The sequence below is a fragment of the Lissotriton helveticus genome, chromosome 2_1 (genome assembly GCF_964261635.1).
Source record: "Lissotriton helveticus chromosome 2_1, aLisHel1.1, whole genome shotgun sequence".
Classification (NCBI taxonomy): Eukaryota; Metazoa; Chordata; class Amphibia; order Caudata; family Salamandridae; genus Lissotriton; species Lissotriton helveticus.
The window spans coordinates 1,940,849,841-1,940,875,411 of record NC_136059.1 but is presented as its reverse complement, the minus strand read 5'-3'; the positions used below and the strand labels follow the sequence as shown (position 1 = coordinate 1,940,875,411).

Genomic DNA, 25,571 nt, shown 5'->3' with positions numbered 1-25,571 from the left:
TGTTTCCATAAGGAATATAACAGGAACTTGTATTGAGGAAAATAAAATAGTTTTGTAGAAAATTAGGCCCAGACTTAATAAGCCGTTGGGTAGTCCTTGTGTCGCACAAGGCCATGCAAGGCCAAAACAAAGGGGCATATCTATCGCCACCACAAAATCACTTTTCACGACTTTCTGGTGGCGGTAGGAGCATCGCCTTATTTACAAAGCAACATTAAGCCACTTAACATGGATTACCGCTGCCTTGTAACTAAGGCACCCTTTCACGCTATACTTTGCGTGAAAGGGGAGGGCAATGGGTGCTATGGTGAGCGTTCCACCACATTACACATTGATTTTGATGCTGCCCCATATTTACATGGGCAATGTAAATATGGGGCAGCGGCAGAATTAAGACCAGGGAAAACCTGTTTTTATCCTGGCGCAACAAGGAGAAATGTTTAATTTCTCCTTGTTTTTGCTGTTTCCATGTGTGCTGTGTTGTGCAGCAAAAATAGGAACAGCAAAACGCCGTTGATTGTTTATGTGCATGAAGGCGTCCCTTCCTGCACATAAACAATCATTTAAAAAATTACGTTTGTAACTTCTATGTGTGCTGCACTAAGCAGCACACTTATAAGTAACAAAACGCCATTTAAAGATTGTTTATGTGCAGGAAGGGACACATAAACAATCTTCCCCTGCAACACTGACACCCTTGCACTATGGTGCAAGGGTGCCTGTGTTAGTGCTAGGCAACTACATTTAGCACCAGCACAAGGGGAAATGCAGGGCTACACCATATTGCTCTAAATATGGTGCAACCCTGCATTTCAGAATTGGCGGAGCGCGGCTTTATCAAGAAGGCTAATGCCGCGCTCTGTCACTTCTATTGTAAATAGGCCCCAAAGTCTTTAGTAAGATTTAGAAAGCCATGCAAGGGGCTATTTGTGCTGCCCTGCGTGATTTTGTAAAGAAATGTAACGCAACGCAGTGGCTTGCGCTATGTTGTGTTACATTTTGTACTGGTAGGCGTTTCTTGGGTGGAGCATGGGTGTTTCAGTGCCTCCACCAATGGATTTGACACAATTTCAGATTTACAAAGGTTTGTATACCTGAGATTGCATTAGATCTGTACGCCTCCCAAAGGTTGGGGTAACAAGGAGAATTTTTGTTTCCCCCTTGTTATTTCCTCTTTCTATTCGTGATGCACTCTGCATCATGCATTGAAAGATTAAAATGCCTCTTTAGATTGGTTTTGTGCAGGAAGGTGATCCTTCCTGCACAAAAACAACCCTGTCCGTAACCCAGGCACCCTTGCAGCATGGCGCAAGGGTGCCTGCATTGGTGCTAGGCAACACACAGTGCACCAGCGCTACACGGGAGCCGACGTGCATAATATCTTAGTAATTATGGCACATTACTGCTCTCTCTATTTTCTCGCAGTGCAGTAACTTTGCTTGCGGCCCCCGAGTTGCGTAAAATATTCGTAAATATGTCACTCGGGGCCATATTACCAAGATGTGCGTTAAAAAACGCACATCGCACATTTCCCTATCGCCGGATTTTATCGCCGTGTTAGCACGTCATTATCAACGCGCAACACGTAGGCGATATTAAATCCGGCGATAGCCGGCGATAGGGAACATTACCGCGTGAAAACAAGTGTTGTTGTCACACGCTAATGTGTGCCTTGATAATATAGGGGGGTGGATTCAGCTTTATGATCCACACCCCCATGTTATCAATGCCTAACACCCGATCCGAGCAGGCATTGGGAGACCTGTGATAAACGAGTTTATCGCAGGTCTCCTTCTCCCAACGCCTGCCTTGGTAATAGGGTGTTACCACCTCCAACCACATTTTACATGTGGTTGGACGTGGGAACGCCCACTTTGCATGTCATTAGCGATGTTTCTCGCTGACATGCAAAGTGGGCTTGAGGCAGGCGTGAGCATGCCCTTGTTAATAGGGGGGAAGGGGGAGCAGGGCAGGGGGGGTAGTGGAGTCTGACATACAACGGACAGGAGTAAGGTAAATAATTAAATAAAGAAAACAATTTAACTTGCTCGCACTGCATCGCGAGCTGCCACTGTGCAGCCCACCGGGGAAATGCCTTGTGGAATCAAAGGCCTGTCCTGCCCTGAAGACTAATGTGTTGCCGCTTGATTTGCAGGTGTTGAATCTTGTGCAGTCCTATGTCACCTTGCGTGTTCCGCTCTACGTCTCGTACGTCTTCCACTCTCCTGCAGCCGTGGGCGGCTGGCAGCACTTTGACCTGCAGTCTGAGTTAAGACTCACTTTTGTGTACGACACAGCCATACTGTGGAATGACGGCATTGGCAGCCCACCAGAGTCAGAGCTGCAAGGTATGTTTTTAAAACGATCCATGAAGACACTTACTGGGGCTCTTTTCATTCTTAAATAATTTGATCTGCTTGGTGATAAGCTCCATCATGTTACTCAAAGTTTCAATTTTCTATTCCCAATTAATAGTCAGTAATGAGCTGATTTTACTGTAGATCTATAGAATATATGGGATTATTTCACAACTTGATTTTCCTGGATCAAGTGCTAGAATTTAAGAATGCAAAAGGTTTTTTCTACAGAAAAGTTTTACAGACTTCCTGATTTTGCCTTTTTCAAAGATTGCATTTTCTGTGAGGTTTCCCCGTTTAACTTTGCCTGTGACTGTTATAATTTTCCCCACCTAACAAGATAATGATTACTCTGTTCAAAACTTGCAAACTGTAAACTGTACGCAGAATATTATTCTGTAAATTTAGCTTTTGCAAAGTCTTTCGATGCACTATGGCTAATCTTTGCCTAAATCTTCTCGGCTAGTTTATATTTTCTGGGGGTTTTCTATGCATGGCGTAAAATGCAGAACATAAATTCTTCCTACAAAGTATATTTTACAGAAGATTATTTTGTTGATGTTAAATGAAGATTATGCAAATCATACTTTGTTGCAAAAGTCATGATTTTCATGGCTAAGTGGCAAATCACAAAAACGTTTGCAACCTTTTAAAGTTTTCCATAGACCTTCAGGGCGATTGCAAGAAAATGTTGCAACTTTGATCACACAAAATACTAATGGCGAATCTGTAGTGTATTCAGTTCTGGAGGACGTGTCTTTAAATGGGCAAACACAGATGTCAGACAGTGATACTATGAGTTACCAGCACACTGTGGTATTCAAACCACAAATAAGAAAAAAATAAGAATAGAAATATACCATTTCTGCAGGACAGAAGGGAGGAAGTTAGACAACCACAAAAGAAGCACACCTCTTCAGAAAATCGTAGGCTTGGTAGTGGTCTTAGCAACTGAGGGCAAACTGTGAAATCCCTCCTGCACTCACAGGCTAGTGTAACAATCACACAAATGTCTTTAGGATGCCCCGTTTGAAGGTGTTCACTGGTTTTCAAAATGTGTTTTTTGTAGTCTGCCCATGCACAAGTACAGTTTCTTTTAAGAGACGTCTTCCATCCATTCAGATGTATTTGTTGGTACAGAGGGGTGATCTCCCCCCATAAGTATCTGTTATCACCACACTAATGAGTACACTGTTGCCTGGCAGGTGCTGGACTCCTGCTTAATGATGTGTGCAGGAGATATTCTGTGCTAGAGGCACTGAAGATTGTGAAGGGCTCTGTAGTAAATTCAAGACCTCCCTACATTTTCAACCGTTTTTGTGGGGTGATAAATAGTAACATGCGTATCCCAAACTGTACGGTACAATCTGGAAAGAAATAGTAACCTCACATAGGTGTAAAATTACTCATTTTGTGAATTCCCAAAGATGTCCAAGGTTATGATTGGACCTCTGTGACAGTCTCATATTTCCAGACATTCTCCTGGGACACGTTTGTGAATTCGCAGTTGCATCTATGAGGAGGCACTTCTGCGTGTGCAATATTACATAATATCAATTGTGCATGGGGAAATGTCTGCACATTTTCAGCGGCAATTTTTATATCCATGGGCATGTCTTTTTGCAACTCCTACAGTTCTGTGTAATTTTGGAGCGCATTTCCTTCCTCTTTCCACACTGGAAAGAGATATAGGGCCAGATTCTTCAAACAAAAATCCGCTTGCAAAGGGCCAGATTCTGAGAATCTGGCCCTTTGCGAGCGGTATTTTTGCATTTGGGATGCATCATCCCAAATGCAAAAATCGCTAATTAAGAATTCGCTAAATTGCGATTCTTTGCATTTAAGGAATCTCAAATTGAGATTCCTTTAATGCAATGCATGAAAGTGAAAAAAATAGCGAATTCGCTAATAGGGCATGCAAATTACTATGAAGTACAATTTCATGATAATTTGCAAAAACTTTGAAAAAAATGCACTAAAGTGCATTTTTTTAAGTTTCATGTTGCGCAACACACATGCCCTAAGGGCATGTGTGTGCGCAACATATGTGCACACATCAATTTCAGGAGTGCAACAGGGTGTCCTTTGGACACCCCTGCGCCCTTGAAATCGCAACCTCAATTTGCGAATCGCTAATTGCGATTAGCAAATTGAGATTGTCTTCCCATTCATTCCTATTGGCCTCTAGGCCCATAGGAATGAATGGGGAGATATTCCTTAATTGCGACTCGCAATTTGCGAGTCGCAATTAAGGAATTATTAGAAATCGCTATTTTTTTAGTGATTTCTTGATGCATAGCATTTTGCTATTCCTTAATAGCGAATCGGTATTTTTCGCTGTTAAGGAATAGCAAAATGTGTTCTTAATGAATCGGCGGGATACTCCTGTTGTAGGCAGGAGTACATCTTCAGCTAGTTCCATGAGAATGAGTCAGAGAAAAGTTTGAGAATGCCAACAAACTTTCGAGTTTATAACTATTATCATACTTTTCAAGAAGACCCCAGTCTGCGACATCCACACTCCACCCCTTAAAAGTGAGATTGAGTCACTCACAATATTATACCATTGTGGGGTAACATTTGGTAACAGTATAAACACATATATAAAGTCACTATTTTTAACACCTCGTAAATTAGGCCAATTGTGAAAGTATGTCTTATTCACATGTGCTAAGAACTCTATGACTAGGCACGTACATGTATAAGCAATTTAAAGTTCTTGCATAGGCAACACTTTAAATCTGTGTTGCACATAAACCCTCCTCTGCCAGGGTTTGCTGTATCACTTTTTCACCAGTACACAAATTAAACAGCTTTGATTTTTCACTTCTTGCATTTCAGGTTCCCTCTACCCAACCAGCATGCGGATCAACGAAGAGGGGCGGCTGGTGGTGAACTTCAAAACAGAGATCAGGTTCCGTGGACAGTTTGTAATGTCACACCCAGGTAAAACTAATCTCTTCTGCATTGGCTATTTTTAGACGTACTTGTAGTTTATTTCTAGAGGTATTGTTGGGCACTTTGCACTTTTTGATGCTTTCATGAGTTGTGTGTGGCAAGGTTAGGGAAGCACCATACTTATATTTTATAATGAGGTGTCTGAGCCTTAACCACTAGGCACAAGAGGATGTGGTCCGTCGGTTAGCCTGCTGACTTTGGTGCTGGAAACCAGGGTTCGAGCCTCGGGGTTGCGTCCACATCCTGTGATTCTGGGCAAATCACTTAATCTCCCCGTGCCTGAATGTGTAATGTAAATACGGTGCTCATGTAAAGCTCTCCAATACCTTTGGGTCGAGTTTGCGCTATATAAAAGAAATATATATTAATAAAAAAAATAAAAAATTGTTCAATTCCTAAAATAATACACCGATCTCTCAAGTCTAATATAAACAATCCAGGACTTTATTGTGACGTGGCTGTAGGTGGTGGGCACCAGCACTCATTTCTGATGACTAAAAGTAAATTCATCAGATCTAGAGCAAAAACGAACAAGCGTTGGCAAAGCAAATACGTCTGGGTTGAATGTATTAATGAATGCTCTATTACCACATTAGATAGACGGATCTGGCAGAAAGGAACAGAAAAGGCCATAGTTGTAAATGAAATGTTGATGCGGTTCAGTGCAAGCACTCGAATGGAGGCAGAAGGATACATCTAAACACCTATAGTATTGGGTTAGAGATGAATATTACACTGGGCTGAGAAGCGACTAATAAAGTTTAAAACTTGTGGCTGAAAGAGGTTTAACGAAGAAAGGCAATGTTTGAAAGGGGCGTACCCAAAGCCCACTCTATATATCATTAGCAAAAGGTCTGTTTTACAGCGAGGTTGTCAGACCTCAGAGGTAAAAAAAGATGGAGTAAACAGTTCCAATTTTATAACACTTAAAGACAGTAAATCCATCCCTATGTGCATGATGCTATCAGTTTCTCTTCAATATCCTTTTTTACAGTAAATGATGTGTGATAAAAGAATGAAGCTGTAATAAGGTTACAGCACCTGCCAATAGAAGTATTTTTGCAAATGAAGAGGCTTATTTACAAGCCCATTGCGCCGCCGATGCGTCATTTTTATTGAGACACCGGCGGCGCAATGGGCCTGCCCATATTTACAATGCCACGTAAAGTCACCCTGAGTGACTTTTCATGACCCTGTAAATATGTTTTCCTTTCACGCAGAACACTGAGTGAAAGGGGTGTTCCATGGGTGTTGATGTATGTATTCCCAAGCAACACCCATGGAATCTGAAGCATTCCCAGATTTACGAGGAATTGTAAACTTGGGAATGTGTGAGATTCTAATGCCACCTCAGAGGTGTCATTAGGGAGGCACAACAAGGAGAAATATCCTTATTTCTCCTAATTCTTTCCTCTTACTATGTGTGTTGATTTCTGCAGCACACATAGAAAGAGGAAAACACCTCTTGTGATTGTTTTTCTGCAGGAAGTTGTCTCTTCCTGCACAAAAACAATCACCCCTGCAATGCAGACACCCTTGCACCATGGCGCAAGGGTACCTGCGTTGTCACATGGCAGTCCCATTGTGCGCCAGCACAGGGGAAAAGGACAGGAATCCGCTGCATCGCACAGATACGGTGCATTCCTGCCCTTTTCATTTGATGCAGTGCAGCGCAGCAAGATTCCTTGGGACACTGCCTTGCGCCAAAACCTTTTATATGGGGCTCTGTATTTCCGCATTTAAAGCTATTTGCATGACTTTTCCATGATGTAATGTTGTATTAGTACAATTTTTAGTACATTAAAGCCACACCACTTTAAACAACAAAAAATGGATAAGAGTGTTGTAAAATGCAGAGAGCACATTTAACAATGATTTTGCCTGGGCAGAATGCAATCCAGTGCTCCCACTGTTCCTTTTTAAACATGTTGGAGCGCAGTGTTGCGCCTAATTTGACAACACTGCTCTCTGACATTTTTAAAACACAGGGATTCACAAGAATAAGGCATAACCCTGGGTTTCCACAGCACTAAAAAAGCTGCGTAGTTCTAGCGCAGTCACCCCTGCCGCCATGTTGCAAGGGACACCTTCCTGCACATAAACAATCATTAAATGCAATGTGCTCTTTCCATGTGTGCTGCAGAATGCAGCAAACATGGAAAGAGCAAAATACGAGGTGAAATTAGTAATTTCTCCTCTTATAGCCATAATAAGACCAGATATTCGTTAGAATTCGTTTTGGGCGCCGCCTCAGCCTGGTAAATCTGAGGCAGCGTCAAAAAGCAATGGGTATTGCATTGGTACGCCCATTGCAACACCCATTGCACGCCCCTTTGCTGCTGAGGACTGCAGCAGAAAGGGGCATATATACAGGGTGGCATTAAGCCTCGTTAAGTGGCTTAGCGCCACCTTGTGAATATGTAAAATAGCACGCCACCGGAGCATCAAAAAAGGGATGCTCCGGTGGTAAAAGGGGCTTGTAAATATGCCCCTCAGAGTTAGAACCACCATAACATCACTTTTTCAGACGTTCTGGTGGCGTTAAGTCCTTCAGCTAATTTACAAGGCGGCTTTAAGTCGTGTTAATTGGCTTAATGCTGTCTTGTAAATAATGCCTCTATTCATGCAGCACTTAAGGTGAAAAGGGAATGGGTGTTGCAGGGGGTGTTCTACCGCAATACCCATTGCTTTTTGACACTGCCCCATATTTACAAGTTATGGGGCTGTGCCAAAAGTAAGACCAGGGAAAACATGTTTTTAACCTGGCGCAACAAGGAGAAATTATTAATTTCTCCTTGTTTTTGCTGTTTCTATGATTGCTGCATTCTGCAAATCACCATTAGTGATTGTTCATGTGCATGAGGGAACACCTTCCTGCACATGAACAATCATTAGAAAATGATGAGTTGCAACTTCTATATGTGCTGCATTCTGAAATACACACATAGAACTTACAAATCACCATTATTGACTGTTTATGTGCAGGAAGGAACACCTTCCTACACATGAACAATCATTCCCTGCAACACAGGCACCATTGCACTCTGCTGCAAGGTTGCTTGCTTTGGCTCTCGGGCAACTAAATGTAGCACCAACGCTAGGGGAAATGCAGGGGTGTGCCGTATTATTGTAAATACGGCGCATCCCTGTGTTTCCAGAATGTCGTAGCTCTGCCAATTGTGCTGTAACACATCGCTTCACCATTCTGGTGTACATATACCCCCTGGTCTTAAGCAGGCGAAACGAGGAGAAATGTTTCATTTCTCCTCGTGTTTTGCTCCTTCTATGTGTAGGCAGCTTCTTAAGCACTAGGAGCAATTCAGGGGTGCGCCACATTCTTGTAAATACGGTGCATCCCTGCATTTGAAACTTACAGAACACAGTATTACTAATTTTGGCGTGACACAGCGCTCTGCCGGTTTCTAGAAAATATGCCCCGTTTGTTGTCTCGCACATACGAGCATTGACTGAAGCCCTCTCTGATGTACTGTACCCCTTCCTTTCCGGACCAGGGACCTCGCTGTCGTCGATGGTGATGTCTGCGGATCACCCCGGCCTCACGTTCACATTGAGTCTTGTGCGAAGCGAACCGACCTTCAACCAGCCCGTGCAGCAGTGGACCTTCATCTCGGACTTTGCTGTAGGTTTGCGGTCGAGGGGTGCGGCGGGGGAAGGGTCGTCCGCACATTACTTCTTTTTGAAATATTTATTAGCATGTTTATTTGAAAAGTTTTATATGTTTGGTTTGGTGTAAGCAAGAGGGTGCTGAAAAGCAGGGGCTTCAAGGAACTTAAATACATTCCTTGGTATACCTTGATCATTTAAAAACTGCAGATTATGGTGTAAATGGAGAAAATGAATAGAAATTATGTGAAGGTTGTTTATTGTGGGCTTCTGCAGAATGTGCACTGATCTACAAGGGAACATTTGCAATCTAAATTCAGGGACTGATGCTCAAAGCTATTTGCACATGTGAGTTCAACTTAAATGTACAAATAGTTGTTTCACGAATACGAATACACTTTTAGCATTCTTAAAATGTGATTTTACGTTCATAAAAAGATTCAGCCAATGGTTGGTTTTATAGCACCATGAAGATCCAGTGTTAGTAGGCTCTGCTGATAACCAATAATCCGACCACTGGAATTATGTGGAGGAGGAGGAGTTACGTGTAGTAGGCTTTACTAAATTGTATCATGGAAAGGCAAGTTATGCAGCATAATGCAGCCCCTTTTGTAATAGTATTACCTCATTATTTTGTCATTTGTTACACATGTTAACACTATCTGAGCAAAGGTTTCACCTCATTAGTATTGTCTGCCAGAAAGATGACCAGATAACCTTTTCAAAGAGCCTTCTACTGCGCAGCAACGTGTTGCTACATTTTTAGTAACATTTAATTCGTTTTGCTAGAAACAATTTTTTGTGTTGAAATCTGCAGATTAGGCAAAAGATAATGGATTATGCGGTAACAACAGCAAAATCATAATTATGCGGAAAATGCCACTATCACAAAATTCCTGGGGCCCTGCCAATCACATAAATAACATACATTTTTCCGGGGAGAGAGTGGTGTGCCTTAGAGGGAAGGCTCTTACAGTTGTGGAATACCCACAACCATCATTGTTTTTGGGCATTCACAAATTTTATCTTGGGCCATTCCACCACTGGAAATGATTGGGGGTTTATTATTCTCAAGAGTAAATCATTTTCCAGGGCGAGAGTGAAAGGGCAGAACCCCAAATTTGTTTTTTGTTTTTTTGCAAAATATTTCCCCAATGTAGACTTTTTTTTAGCAAGTGCAATTGTATTTAAGCAAGATTTGTTTGCATGTCAAAATGAGACTACATACAATTATGTATGTGGAAATACCATCACATTTAAGTAACTGTGGAATCACAAATGTTTTCCTGGATAACTAATGGAAAGCTGCTACTGTCACAGATTTCCAGAAGTACTCTTGTAAACCTTTCAGGATAAAAAAATTGGCAGGGATACACCAAACATAAGAGTGAATTTACAGGTGTAGTTTTACAACTATTTAGAAAACTTCATTAAGACAGTAATGGGGCACATTACAATAGCCAGGACTAGTGCCATTTTGCGTTGGAAGTGTAGTAGTGACAGTATACGCTGTAGAAAAAGAACAGTGTGAGCTATCTTGATGGGTGAAAGACTAATCCCTGTCTACGGGGACACCTAGATTACAGATTTTGGTAGAAGGCGTGCATGGTGGAAAGCTACCATGGACATTTATTGGCGTAGCCAAGGATAGCTGGTGTCTTTGGCAGTGTCTTTGCTATTTCTGGGTTCAGGGTGCATAAATTCAACAGGGTGAAGAAAAGGCATGCAGGGATCCAACAACACTGTTACTTTCACTAGTTTCTACTCCTTGCCTTCCTAGAACTACCCAGCAGAAAAGAAAACCCTGCAAAGGAGCGAGTCAAAGAGCCATTACTGTGTTGTCATTAGAGACCAAAGGGTGTTTGATTTCACTTTGCCTACCCCAGTGTTTTAGGGAATTGACATCTATGCAGGGCACCTCTGGTCATAGTTCTTGAAAATGAGGGAGATGGTGTACACCCAAGCAAGAGTGGCTTATTCAATCTGTGATTTGCCTGTCACTCCCTTTATTTTGAGGTGTATTTGGATGTTGTTTGCATACATGTGATAGTCGACAAAAATGTGGGTGACTAGAAACAGGTAAATGCTCTCCTTTGGGGAATCAAGAATATGTAAGTTACTAAAGAGTAATGTGGGTCATCTTGACTTTTGTGCATTTGGTTAATAAGGATTCAAAACAACTTAGCACTAGCAAGTTTACACTCATGATCTCATTAGGTGATCGAGGAGGATACAGTGGACAATAGGGTTGAATGCTCCAGAATGTCTACACAATACAATCTTTATATAATAATAGTCCATATTTTTGTCTTGGTTGGATAGAGGAAAATAATTGGAGGAGAAGGCTATGTTTGTGACAAGATCACAGGCTCACAGGATGCAGTAAAAACCACATTTTTCATAGCTTTTAATAAAAGTCCTATATACACAACAACAAATGATAAGATGTGTGAGTTGCTTGGGTGATGAGGTTGTAGGGTCTGGATTCTAGTTCTGTGATGTGGCTGGTACAAGTAATCAAACTTGTACAGAACAATTTCCTTTCATTTCAGCCATCTTATGAAAACAAGAAAGAATGCCAAGAAGGTTAATACACTTGTCATAAAGGTGATATATGTATATATATATAACTTACTGGCGTTCTCCATTTGGTAGTTATAGTTAGGATTGTATTTCCATAGGAAATGCATTTTTTCTGTTGCTAATAACTTTGACCCAGTGTGGAAAATCTCCACAAAAATGTCCAGAAAAGTGCTACTGATTAAATAGTTTGCACATGAAAAGTTTCATGGGGGATCTGTCAAGTAGGGGCAGAGAAAAAGGAGGGGTCCCATTTTTCCCATTCATTTTTCTAAAGGTACTTTATACACAGCTACAGTCCAAACAGCTGAACAGATTTACACCCAATTTGGCAGAAAGACAGATCTTGGTCCAGAAAGAGTGCTATTTGTGATTTGGTGTACATTTGTTTTGTAGTTTTTAAGCAATTAATGCTTAGAATCTTAGTCTCACTACTAGGGTTGCCGAACTTCCGTGGATCCGACAGATCTCTAATTGAGATATGATTGGCTGCCACCACCCTAACCAGGAAGTGGTGGCAGTCATCTTAGGATTCAGTTGAGAGTCCTAAAATATTATTAAGACATAAGGGGGCAGGGTAGGGATACCCTGACCCCCTATGCCTGGTGGTGGGGCCCTACAGGGACCTCACCTGGGACCACATTAAAAAAAAAAAGCACAGGCTCCTGTGGTTCTTTAACCCCTTCCATGCTCATGACGGAACGGTTCCGTCATCAGCGTCGGTGCTCCGGTGCTGATGACGGAACATTTCCGTCATGAGCAAATAAGCTTTTAAACCCTTCAGCACTGCAGCGAAATTCGTGCAGCACTGAAGGGGTTAAAACTCTCTGGGGTGGGCTAGGGCCCGGGGTGATGATGCATGCATATTATTTGGGGGAGGGGCATGTGACATCCCTCCCAGGCCGTTTTCAGCCCCAGTGCCCCATCTCCCGGGACCTGAAGTATTTTATAGGAGAGGGGGCTCGCGGTTTTCCCATGTGTGAATGAGCCAATGGCAATTCATGGGATGTTGCCCATTCTTGGAGAAAATGACTTTCAGCATGTCGTTTATTGCTTCCTGTCTTTATTTCAGCCTTTGTGAATAGTCTATATAGATTGTACGTAGTGAGCCTAACACTCTGTGTTAAAATCTATTAGGTTCGTGATTATTCTGGGACATACACGGTGAAGCTGATCCCATGCAGCAGTGCACCCAATCAGGAGTACAGCTCTCTGGTCATCTGTAACCCACGTGAACCCATCACCTTTGACATTGACATCAGATTCCAGCAGGTAAGAAACATGATCAGAGGACTCATTGGACCCAAGCATATACTGTAAAAGGATAGGTTTTGTAGCATAGACGGTCTATGCCTCATAATCTGATACATTAGGCGTCCCCCATGTGACCTAGATTTCTAAACTCTACCAGCAAGGTACACAGTTTGATGTTGTTAAAAAAATACACCTTTAAACTGTTTTTATGTCTTTTTCGGCACCAAACAGGAACATAAATCATCCAAGAATCATTGCTTTGCTGTTTTAATAATCCTTGCATGGTTATGAACTCTTGGCTTTGCCAATGCTCCTCAACAGTACCACGAGAGCATAAATTACCAAGATTTTCCTCCCTCACCCTGTGTAAGATATTAATGCCTAGTCAGCTCTGTAGACGTCCCTCATTTTAAGGAGATTGGGCTTCCTGACTTCTGACAGGCGTAAAGAGCACTGCAACTAGTCCCAATACTACATTTCAGGCAGCCATACTTACAAGACAATGTAAAAAACTCAGTGCAAACACGTGTTACATTAACATGTCTGGTTCATGACTGTGTGACACCCCCTCCATCATGCACCTCAGCACAACTAATGTGCCCATGCTTCGCTCTCGGTGTGTGCCCCTTTTCTCGGGAATTGTCCATCACAGTAGCTGTCTTCTCCCCTCTCCAATGGGCATAGAGTTGTTCAATAGGAAGCAGGCATGGGCTTCTTTACTCCATTTTGATTGAAGTCATTGACATACCGTTGTTTCCTCTCAGGTCAGTGACCCAGTGGCAGCAGAGTTCAGCCTGAACACCCAAATGTTTCTGCTCTCTAAAAAGGAACTCTGGCTGTCGGACGGATCAATGGGATTTGGAGAAGGGACTGATGTGGCATTCACTGAAGGTAAAAAAATAAAATCAAGCATTTGCAATGCAATCGGTCTCGCCTTTGGGACCTTATATGTATTTAGCTATGCAGCACATTAGCCTCTGCGCTGAAGTTCTCCTCCTTCATCAAACAATTGCGCTGGTTCGAATGTTTTCTGCATGAAAACCCCGAAAAAGCAAATTTGAGTTTTCACTAGAGTTGCCAAATGAGCCACATTGAAACATTCTGCTAAGACTTAGGAAGGGCGGAAATTGGGTCTTTCCACTGACAAATCCAAATGTCATCTTTCTTTTTTTTGGTTTTGGTAAATGGTGTTTACTAATTTTCAATATCACTTATACCGACCCTTAGACAATGGGAGTCGGACACATTATTTTGTGGCTATTTGCTGGAAAGCATCCTATAACACATTGTATAAACAGTAGTGTAATATTTATGTCGCTTCTGGATCCTATAGTTCCATAACACGTAATTTACATAACAATTAACATTTTAGCATCTGTCATGCACCATGGGAGACACCTTGTTAAGCACTACCATTTGACGAAATCAAAATGTCATCTAAAGGAAGAAGAAAGAGACCAAGTCTATACATACAACCAATTCATGTAAAATTAGATACCCTTTAGTGGTATGGAGAGCTTCACCAAAATAACCACCATCACCAATACTACCAATCATGTGCTACCGGTAACACTAAACTCTGAAGAGTGAGTAATTCCTAAAAATTATTATGGGAAATAAACCCATAAACATACCAATACTTTTAAAAATAGGTACATTTAAAATGCACCGAGAGTGCAATTATTACTAAAACATGCAAATGCTGTTCATTTTCAGTATAGAATACTCAGTACTACAACCTCTTTTTCATCTTCTTCACTCTAAGTAACTGCTGCAGGCACAATGCAGTAAACTTTTTTTTCCATAAGCGAGTGCGTATTACACCTACACATTTAGGTGCAAGACACTCCTAAGGCAAAAGTAGAATACATCTATTACCCAAAAATACTCTGTGATCAGCCTGGCTGGGTAAGATATACAAAAGAAAATTTCATTTGCAGAACAGGCCGGTGCCTATTTTGTTTTTTACCAGAAATATGTCTTTTAGTTATATTTTGTTTTACTTGAGATTTCTGTCAACTAGGTCTGAATAACAATTCTGTTGTGTCCTATCCAAGAAAAGCTAAATGAAAGATATAGGCCCCTATTCCCACTTCTTACTACATTTAATAATATATGCTCATATATCTACAATCTTTACCTCTGTTTATTCAATCAGACATGAATGAAAATCCATTTGGATTAATATAGTTATTTTCCTCTTTCTTATTCACATATGTTGTTTATGTTTTTCCATTTACTGGCGTAATACATTCAGGGGTGTATTTATGACAGGGTTGCGTCACATTTGCTCCACGCAATGTGGCACATGCGTGAAGCAAACCTCTAAGTAAGATTTTTGAACCCAGGCAAAGCCACTTTGCGTGGCTCTTAGTGTCTTTTAAAATCTGGAGTAACGCAACGCAAATTGCATTACTCAGCCCTGGGTAGTCGTTCCATGGGCATTACATGAGTGTTCCCATGCATCTCCCATGAATTTCAGCCCATCCCCAGATTTACAAGAACTTGTAAACCTGGAGATGTGCCAAAATCTTACACCTAGCCCGGGAGAGGCGTAACGAGGACAAATGTCTCTATTTCTCCTTGTTTCTTCCTCTTTCTATGTGTGCTGCATTCTGCAGGACAATAAGAAAGAGGAATATGCCTCCCAGGACTATTGTTGCGCAGGAAGATGCCCCTTCCTGCACAGAAACAATCCTGCATGTAACACAGACACCCTTGCACTATGGTCAAAGGCTGCCTGCGTTGGTGCTAGGCTTCCAAAAGGGCGTCAGCGCAAGGGAAAGGAGTGCGATGCACCATATTGCCTTAAATACGGCGCATTTCTGCCCTTTCCGCCACGGAGTGCAGCGCAGCAACGTGACTTGCTGCGCTGCATGACCTTCTCATAAATGAGGCCCTCAGAGAGAGCTGGAAATGTCTAAACTAAGTGATAAGGTCTCATAAAAAACGAATTTTACAGTGTGAACTTGTAGCATGTTCGTGTAAGTAATGACATCACACAGCTGAAAGTACATGTTGAATTTACTTCTCCAGGTTCTTCCATTTATGGACGAGTCATGGTGGATCCTGTTCAGAACTTGGGGAAGTCATTTATTTGCACCATCGAGAAAGTATTCCTCTGCACCGGGGCGGACGGCTATGTCCCCAAGTATAACCCGGACCACAAGGAGTTTGGGTGCCTGGCTGACTCCCCGTCCCTGCTCTACAGATTCAAAATCCTGGTATGTATGGAAACAGTGGTAGGCTTGGCAGGCACATGGGATTAAAGATGCAACCGTGACCAGGCTATCAACAAAGTTAAAAGCTATTTTGGAGTAGGAGATGCCCTCAGACATCTCCGCATCTGTCAGCAGAGACACCTTTAACAGCAGCATCTGCTGCAGGACCTTAACACAATGCAGATGCTAAACACTGAAGCAGAAGCAATGGAAGGGAACGTGGTGCTAACTGGCCTGCTGAGCAGAAAGAGGGATGGAGCTAACACTCTGTAAGCAAGTGACACATGGAAGGTTGCACCCAACCTAGGAATGTCATTTAGCACCCTTTTTGGCACAGGTAGCTTTGCACCATTTGAGAGGAATTCCTAAAGGTGGCGTTGCTGGTTGATTTAATGGTTAAGGTACTATGGGCCTGATTTAAAATTTGGCTGATGAGTTACACTGTCACAAACGTGGCGGATATCCCGAGCCGCCATATTACAAGCCAGGGCCGGACTGGGAACGAAAACCGGCCCTGGCAAAGTGCTCAGCCGCCGCGGATTTTGGTGCGTTAAACACCAAAATCTATGTTATTACCCATAAACTGGTAATTGGGGTTATTTGTCGCACCTGATAAAAAATGAACCCCGTGGTATGGTAATTTATCAGGGGTATCAATAACGCCTCATCTTTTAATCCGGCCCTATGACCGACCAAGCATTGAATATTAGGCATCCAGCAGCCTGTTTTGGGGACCAAACACGATACAACTTCATGTTTGGGGCGTAGATATGTGAAGCAGGTTTAAGATCAGTGAGACAGTTGGTGAACGTTGTCTGATTGTTTACTTAGTAGAAGGAACAGTTTATGAAGTGCTGTATGTGTAAACCATAATTGACTGCTATCCTCTGAAATATTACATTATCCTCAGCTAATGCTTAGTGATTTCTCCAGTGCAACACTTTAATCTGGAACGTGTTTGCTGGCCTAGAATATCATAATGGCTGGATCAAGCAGAATACTTTATTTTAGACATATGCTGCCAATCTGGGCGTTGCATTGACACAGAAGCCCAGAGGCTTTAGGGGCCCACTGAAACACAGGGGCGGCTGCTGCCTACAGAGAGTGATGGGGCAGGCAAATGGGTGGTGGGGGCATACATACGGCAGCGTAAAATGACATTAAATTGCTGAAATGCATTACATTATTGTTTTAAAGTTAAAACTGTAAAACAGTAATGCAATGCATGTCGGCGATGTAATGTACATTACAAATAAAATTCACATTTAAAAAAAGAAAATTAACTTACCTTGCTGCACGTCCTCGCTCCGGTGCTTTTTCTACTACAAGCGAGCCCAAGCCAACTCCCCTATCCAATCCTGGTGCTGCTTTCATGCCGTAGACCAGCATGAGAGAAGCACCAGGATTGGATGGAGCGGGCTCTCTCAGCGCTCCAAAGAGCACTGGAGGAGTTTGCTTTGTCTCAACCCAGCTGTCTAGGACAGCTTGGTTGCAGCGGCTGCTCCTCCGCAATGACAGAGGGGCGTTACCCCACTGGCTCAGAGCCAGCAGCTGAAAAATAAAACGATATTTTATTCCTATTTTTTTTTCACCTGCTAGCTGAGCCAGCGTGTGTAGGGAGGAGCAAGGCTGGACCATGGGAGTGAGGAGTGGAGTGCATTTCTAAGTGCGCATGTCTTTTTAGCCGGCTGTCTTTGGACGGCCAAACAGACATGCGCCATTAGGTTTCTCCTACCCACCAGTATTGCACAGCCAGGTTGGAGAAACAGCACAGACTCCCAGTGCCTGAGAAGATCGGCAAACCAGCTCACTCAGGCTAATCCCTGTGTTGCTCTCATAGCATGAGAGCAACGCGGGGACTGCACGGGGAGTCTGTAATGCTGTCCCAAGGTCTGCTGGGACCAGGAAGAAGAGGAACACCGAGGCATGAGGAGGGAGGCAGCTGGCAGCTTCAGGCAAGTCTTTTTTTTAATTATTAACCCTCCCGCCCCCCGAGCTCCCTCCACCCGCCCCACCACTTCATTGCATTAGGTGCCACTGCTGTGATGAGAGGTTTAAAATGCGCATGTCTGGCTACCCGTCCCAAGACGACCAGCCAAATAGACATGCACATTTTAAACTAACCCAGCCAGCCCACCAGTTCTCCCTAAGGCTGCCACTCAGCAGCGGCCCGCCTTGTCCTGACGCACAGCTTGAGACGCGGGTTATTGAAAAATGAAATGGTAAAAATCAACTAGATTATCATTTTAGTTTTTAATTCTAGGGCATGGGAGGCATTTTAACCAGTGGGGCGAAGCTCCTCCGCTAAAACGTAGGAGCTGCCCCTGCTGAAACATAATTATGGCTGTATTTCACAGTTCAAACAGCTCATGTTCTTCTTTACACTTGGGTCAAAGACACATTGGCTTCTCCACTGCTACCACTGGTTGGTTTTCTCGTGAAGCGACTACAGTTTTCCTTTTATCGGAGGATACATTGATGCGCACTTGTTCATTCACGTCATCCACTGATTCATGTGTGTTTTTTAACAGGACAAGGCTCAACCTGAGACGCAAGCCAGAGTGTTTGGTGATGTCGCCTTTGAGGCTCAGCTCGCCATTGACAGACCCGATGCCCTGCCGCTTGCCAGCCAACCGGGATCCGATGGGTTCAGCCTGGCATCCGATCCACTCTTCCAGGTAATCGCTGTGCATGCACCAGTAGTACAAGTGCAGTGCTGCTTCCTGCTCATTCTGTTCCAGCAATGGACATCGTGGACTTCAGTAGATGGGCCTCCTGCTCAAGGCAGGAACCACTAGCGAGGCCAGACACAATTAAAGCCCAGTGCACAAACCTAGGAATTATGCTCCCGATACTACAGCTTTCTAAATAATGAACATTAAAAGTGGTCATAACACACAATCTGAAAGAAAAAAATGTCAAACAGTTTCAGACTTTAGTGCAACTTTTATATATAGTTTACTTGACTTTCTGAACGATTGGGTCTAATTTAAAATGTTGCTCATTTCCATGCATATTTCAATTTTACCTATTTAAAGGGTTCTCCTCCACAGGCTGGAACTGCTTTCCATCGTAGCATGGAGGGATGGATTATTTTTGTATTTTTATTTCTTTTTGGACAAGGGAGGCTTCATTTGAACCCTGTCACAAATTGAGAAAATAAAAATTATAACGTTTTCCATTAGTTTTGCTAAATATTTTGCGTATGCTCACTATGCAAACGATTGCCTAAAGTGTTAGTTTTGCACAAAAGGCAGTGACATAATGATTGTGAAAACATTCAGCAGCCACCGTTGTAAAGTTTCTGCAACTGACTGTAGATTACTGCACCCTGCGACGTATGATACTATGCCGCTGGTATGGATCACTGCGTTTCTTTCATTGTCTTAACCAAAGCATGTGCACAAGTTACGGAGTACTTTATCACCAGTTCAAATTGTTATGGGCTGCACACGTGAGTTGAAGGTTAGAACCACTCAACAAAAACTCAGATCAGCCCTTATGCATAACTTTGTACCCCTATGTACCATATGGAGCTCTGCTGGGTTTTTCTAAGAAAAGAAAGCTTAGCATACTGATCAAAACATGCATGTACCTGCTTGGTTCACCGTGAGGGGTGTATTTAGGGGATGTATGACGTTACAACGCATACTTTTACAACGCCTACCTTTACATCGCAGTTCTTACAACGCATACCATTACAACGCATAATGCTTTTGGGCGCTGGATAGTGAATAGTTTAATTTACTATTCCAACTCCAGTCCCCGTGGATAGTAGGGAAGGTTATTGGATAGTAAATTAACCTATTCCCTATCCTAGAGCGCCCCAAGCGCTATGCGTTGTAATAGTTTGCGTTGTAAAAGTTGCGTTGTAATGGTAGTTCATTGTAAAAGTTTCGTTGTAAAGGCTGTATACCGTATTTAGGACATCCCTTCCAAATTATGTTTCGTAATGCAATTTATCAGTGGTTTGCAACTGCAATTTAGATTGCTGACCTTTAAAAAGTTACCAACTCCTCAATGTGGAAACAAGTTTGTTTAAAATTAGGCAGTGGTCCATAGGATCAGTGACAATACTTAAAGACAATTTTAAACTTTTAAAAAGCTCCTTTTAGGAAAACGGGCTGGATTAAAAATAAAAAAGTTTACTTTATTTAGCACAATCAAAGGCATAGGGGTCTGCTGGCCCCTGCAGGCCACTATATCTGTGAAGGCCTCCAGACGGAGTGAGTCACAATTTGTGGACTACCTTATCCATAATAATGAGGTAGGTCAAAATGGGTCCCAGTCTAAATCCTGATTTTGCAAAGTGTCCTATTAGTATAGGGTCAGTTGGCAAAATCTGATTTAGTTCGCAAAACATTGGTGCACAATTTGAACCCGTTTTGGTGAATTTTCATTAGTTCACCTAGCCCCTGTTTAGTTTTCTTACAAGAAATTGTGCGAAATTTTCTTTGCCTGAAACATACAGCCTGATTCATCAAGCCGAAATCGGCTCGCAAAGGGCCAGATTCTGAGAATCTGGCCCTTTGCGAGCGCTATTTTTGCATTTGGGATTCATCATCCCAAATGCAAAAATCGGTAATAGCGATTTCGCTATTTAGCGAGGAATTACATTGAAGGAATCTCTATTTGAGATTCCTTAAATGCAATTCATCATCCATTTAAAAATTGCGAATTAGCAATTTCGGCACGCTATTTACCGCGAGGTCAAACCTCGTGGTAAATAGCGAAAACTTAGAAAAATGCTTTTAAAAGCATTTTTCTAAGTTGCATGTTGCACATGTGTGTGCGCAACACCTGTTTCAATTTGCATTTAATGGGTGCTACAGGGTGTCCGTTGGACACCCCTGGCACCCTTTAAATCGCTATCTAATTTGCGATTAGCAAATTGCTAATCGCAAATAAGGAATACTCCCCATTCATTCCTATGGGCCTTTTGGCCCATAGGAATGAATGGGGAGTTATTCCTTATTTGCGATTAGCAATTTGCTAATCGCAAATAAGGAATGTGTAGGAATCGCATTTCTTTATGCAATTTCTACATGAATCCCGTTTTGCAAGTCCTTAATAGCGATTCGTTATGAATCGCTATTAGGGGCTCGCAAAACGGGAGAATGATGAATCAGGCTGATGGTGACTAAAACAAATTTCCCTAAAATTAAGTAGCCCAATGCTTTGAATCTGTTTTCCAAATAGGGTTGTTTAAAAAAACCTCTAAGCTGAAATTTCTTTAAAAGAGTAAACAGGTGTGGAGTTTTTTTCATTTTATTTACAAAGGGAGCTGGAGAAGTGAACACCTATTTATTAACTTTTTCTTGCCACAATACCCCACTCCACCACCTGTGCACCAACAGCCCCCATTCCCTCTGAGCCTGTTGACCAGATAGAAACTCCTTGGCTTGTCTGTTTGATCACTCTTTATACCCCATATGCTTTGTCCACCACTTCTGTATGTCTGTGGTCAAAGTGTGAATTTTCGGCACCTTTGTGAACTTGCCGGAATGTACTAATGTGATAAATAGATGCGTTCATACTATATATATATATATATATATATATATATATATATATATATATATATATTGGAAAACAAAGTGCCCGAGAGCATTGAGCAGGCAACACGACATCGCTCTCGCCATCCAGCATAAAGTTGCAGCTTGTCTAATGCTCCGCTGTTTGTTGCAATTGCCGACGCGTTTCAAGGATGAAATCCTTTTCTTCAGGGCTGCTGCTACAAACAACACATCAAAGTTCACAGTTTACCAGGCATTATTTATTTCTATTCCCCGTGGTGGGCGTTCTCACTGTGCCTGATGGGACATTGAGTCCATGCTGTAAGTACATTTATTTCCTTTGGTAAGGTCAATGTGCGTTATATATATGTGCACACAAAGTCTTCTAGAAGAAGGGCTTGCACTCTGAGGTATAAACCAGTGTAGTTTTAATCATTACGCGTTTCGTCAGCAAAACTGACTTGATCAAGTCAGTTTTGCTGACGAAACGCCTAACGATTAAAACTACACTGGTTTATACCTCCGAGTGCGAGCCCTTCTTCTAGAAGACTTTGTGTGCATTTAATTTACCGGGAGACCCGCCCGGTGTGACACGCCACGTCCACGGGCCAGTGACTTAAGGAATCTGGTCGTTTGTGGATATATATATATATATATATATATATATATATATATATATATATATATGTATGTATGTATGTATGTATGTATGTATGTATATATGCTTTAAATATTTTTTTAACTTAGCAATGGGATGTCCACTTTGTGGAAAACACAAAGTCAGCTGGGGTGATCCAATTTGGTCTATTTTTAGGATCCATACTTTATCATTTTTTAAAAATATTATGAAGTGTAATTAAGCACAATTTAACCTCTGATTTGGGCCAATAAACTAGGATATTTCTGAAAACAACTGTTTGTAAATGTTCGATTTGCGAACACTGGGGTGTTAACGTGGTGATTATACACTGGGGACATTAATATGTTGATTAGGTATACAGAAGTTACTATTCTGATTTTTATTTTAAAAAACACTGTTACATGCAAGGCAAACGACTTTTGAAAATGTTACTTGTGCATGTTAAGCTGCTTTGTGCATGTATACTTGATGAAAATGAACAAAAAGGTTCAAATGTAAATGTATTGCGACTTATATAGCGCACGTATCACCCGAAGGCATCAAGGCGCTTGCCTTGGGAACCCGTCCTGGCTTTTCCCTGTGAGATATCCCCTACTGGGTATCCCCAGGGTGAAAGCCAGGCATCCCACAGCGGGTGGGCCGCCGTAGTGGAGATTAAGCAACTATTGCCCAGAGTTGCAGCGTGGGACCCCATGATTAGAATAGGCACCGAGGCGAGAATTATTGAGTCCGTGGACATTTTGGGCTCAGGACCCTGCCGCGTCGGGAATTGAACCCTGGTCCCGGGCCAGACCTCTGCATCAGGGTCTGCCACTCTAATCAGTGAGCCACACTCCTCCAAGACATGGATGTAGAAAACTATGCGCTTCTTCCATATTTTTATCTCTAAAAACGATCGCATTGTAAACAAGTTTATTTCGCTTTGTAGGGTTTCATCAAAGGATTTTGGTATAGTAAACCTTTAATACGTCTTACAGAAGTGCAGCGAATGGGGTGATTAGACTGCCCCAACCATGTAGGTATAATGCGGACTTAGGCCTTGCCTCTTTGCTGTAGGGATGATGCTTACTTAGCTCTTGACTCTATGCTGTTCCCCTCCTTTTGCTGTTTGTGGCGGAGGAGAATGATTACGTTTGAACTATTGAATGATGGATGTTTAATGAAGTCTTCTGTACTACGATTTCAATATAAATATGTGGAAATGTTTGAAATTATTTTCTTCTACATCGATTTAGTAATTCCCTTTGTATTCTTAGGTGGCCGGAGGCAGGGAATGGTATATCCATACCATTTATACAGTCCGCTCGAGGGAGAACGCCAATAGAGGTATTGGAAAACGAAGCCTGGAGTATCACCATGCAGTTTCCAGCTCTGGCAGCGGTCCGGATTCCTTGGCTCTGAGGCGGAGCCGCAGAGACAGCCTGGAAGCCCCACCTCTCGCACAAGATATTGGATCCGAAAAAAGCAGGGGCACCAACATCCAGCACATAGCATTGGACCGAACCAATAAAATCAGTGTCGGCCAGAAGGAGCTGTTGCCGGTGGGCGGCAAGTACCAGCGCCCTGCACTAGAGGCCACAGGCAGAGACTCTGACAACAACATGATACCGGTGATAGGCGGGGCCGCAGCCTTGCTGCTTCTCCTCTGCACTGTGGTCATTGTTGTGTTACTTCTGAAGCGTAGAGGACGGTCAACTGAGGGGAAGAAATCCTCAGCCAACAGCCACTGCAGCAGTAGTGAGACTATGACCACCAGGCACAGCGGCAGTGACAGCTCAGAAGTCTAGACGCTCAACGTCTCGGTTATTTCATTCTTCGTTTTGTACCGACTGCAACAAATCTTGATAAAATTTGGAACCTAGGTGCTTGGTCGATTTGCAAATGGTTCCTAAAACGAGAGATGTTGGTGCTGCCCTCCCTGGATATCTCTTTCCTCCACTGTCCCCCTTTTGCCTCAAATCGCCCTGTGCCAAGAGATGCCTTATTCTGCGAACCAAGACTGATGCTCTGTTCAGCCACTGAATGACTTTGTGCTGATAAGGGTTTGGCGGCCTCTTCATCAACATCATAGGTCATCATGTATTTGTTTTTGATTTTGGAAAAAGGGTTTGTCCAATAAGATGTGAGTATTCAATTAAAATGAGAATGATGTATTTATATAGCTCATTGTTAAAGACCTGCACGCTGACAAGGCAGTAGGTAAATCACACAGTAAGATATTTTATATTCCATTTCATACCCAAGTGTGAAACTTTCTAGAATATGTGCTTCACGCACTTAAAACCGGACGCTCTTCTGCAGTGTCGCCCAGTTGCTTTTAGATATTATGGGAAAGACAGGTCCGTCCGTTGTTATTTGTACAGATTATAGTACTTTTTTTGATCTTTTTATATTTTGGCATGGGCCTGGGTAGACGGGAACCTAGATGGTATTGACAATGACAATCCTGCAACTCGTAGGAGGAATTGTTACTTCAATCAGAAGACACAAAATTCATAACCAACAGGTATTATAACAGAATATTGCCTGATGACACTTGAAAAGCAGTGCCTGCCTGGTATTAGTTGGAATAATCATTCAAGTACTGTTTGTGAATGTGAGTTTTCATGTGTGCAAGACTCTGGATTACATATATCCATTCTGTATGGGACTGTATCGTACACGTATCTGATGTTCCTTTGAGAGTTGCTTCATTCTGCTCTTCTTTAATGTCCATTATCATAATCACTAATTTATTTTGAACGTCATACGATGCGGTGATCTCTATTTTTTAAGCCTTTCCTGTTTTCATACTGCTTTAACTAGCCTCACTTCTTATGCACCTTTTATGCTGCAAAATCAACTTTGTGTTGTTCATTAAATTTCTGAACCTTCTGTACTGAACACTTTATTCTTGCTCCACCTCTAACCTGGAGTTGATCCATGTGCCTCGAAGCAGAATATATAAAATGTAGTAGCGACCGGATATATGTTCTGCTATAAAGGACTGGAGTTTCTGAACAGTGAAAAGTTCCAAAACCTAATCAGATTAGGAACACTCAAGATCAGGGATTCTCGATGATCTTCCTCCAAAACTATTTAGGAAAAAAAATGCAATTTAAAGTGTTCTTAAACAATACAATTGTGTACAAAAAGGATAACCCATGGAGAGCAACAGTGTGCCAACATGGATGTGAACTGTACAATTACCAATAATGTAACTGAAATTGTAACATTGCCTTCTGTTGTGAGAATTCCTACAAAAATATTTTGAGGGATTCAAAATTCAGTAAACCTACTTTTTCTGCGGAGGACGAGTCCTACCAAAACCTTTTTGCTAAACTTACCTTGTACAGAATCTTTTCTGCTTGACATTTCAGACAGTTAAAGATTTGCAAAGGTGATATATTCCATGAATTAGTGATGCGTGTCACCTTCACAA

General features: G+C 42.2%; 1 protein-coding gene across 1 annotated transcript in view; it reads left to right on the top strand.

Annotated features, from left to right (window-relative positions):
• The window catches only part of FREM3 (FRAS1 related extracellular matrix 3), a 203,339-nt gene extending 178,311 nt beyond the window's left edge, over positions 1 to 25,028 (top strand). The window contains exons 17-24 of the mRNA XM_078676872.1: positions 2,156 to 2,348; positions 5,199 to 5,303; positions 8,828 to 8,955; positions 12,657 to 12,791; positions 13,538 to 13,664; positions 15,810 to 15,997; positions 18,526 to 18,672; positions 23,407 to 25,028. Coding sequence (XP_078532998.1) covers positions 2,156 to 2,348; positions 5,199 to 5,303; positions 8,828 to 8,955; positions 12,657 to 12,791; positions 13,538 to 13,664; positions 15,810 to 15,997; positions 18,526 to 18,672; positions 23,407 to 23,937 — 1,554 coding nt within the window. The 3' untranslated portion in view covers positions 23,938 to 25,028. The remainder of the gene's footprint in view (positions 1 to 2,155; positions 2,349 to 5,198; positions 5,304 to 8,827; positions 8,956 to 12,656; positions 12,792 to 13,537; positions 13,665 to 15,809; positions 15,998 to 18,525; positions 18,673 to 23,406) is intronic.
• Positions 25,029 to 25,571: the final 543 nt, after the last annotated feature.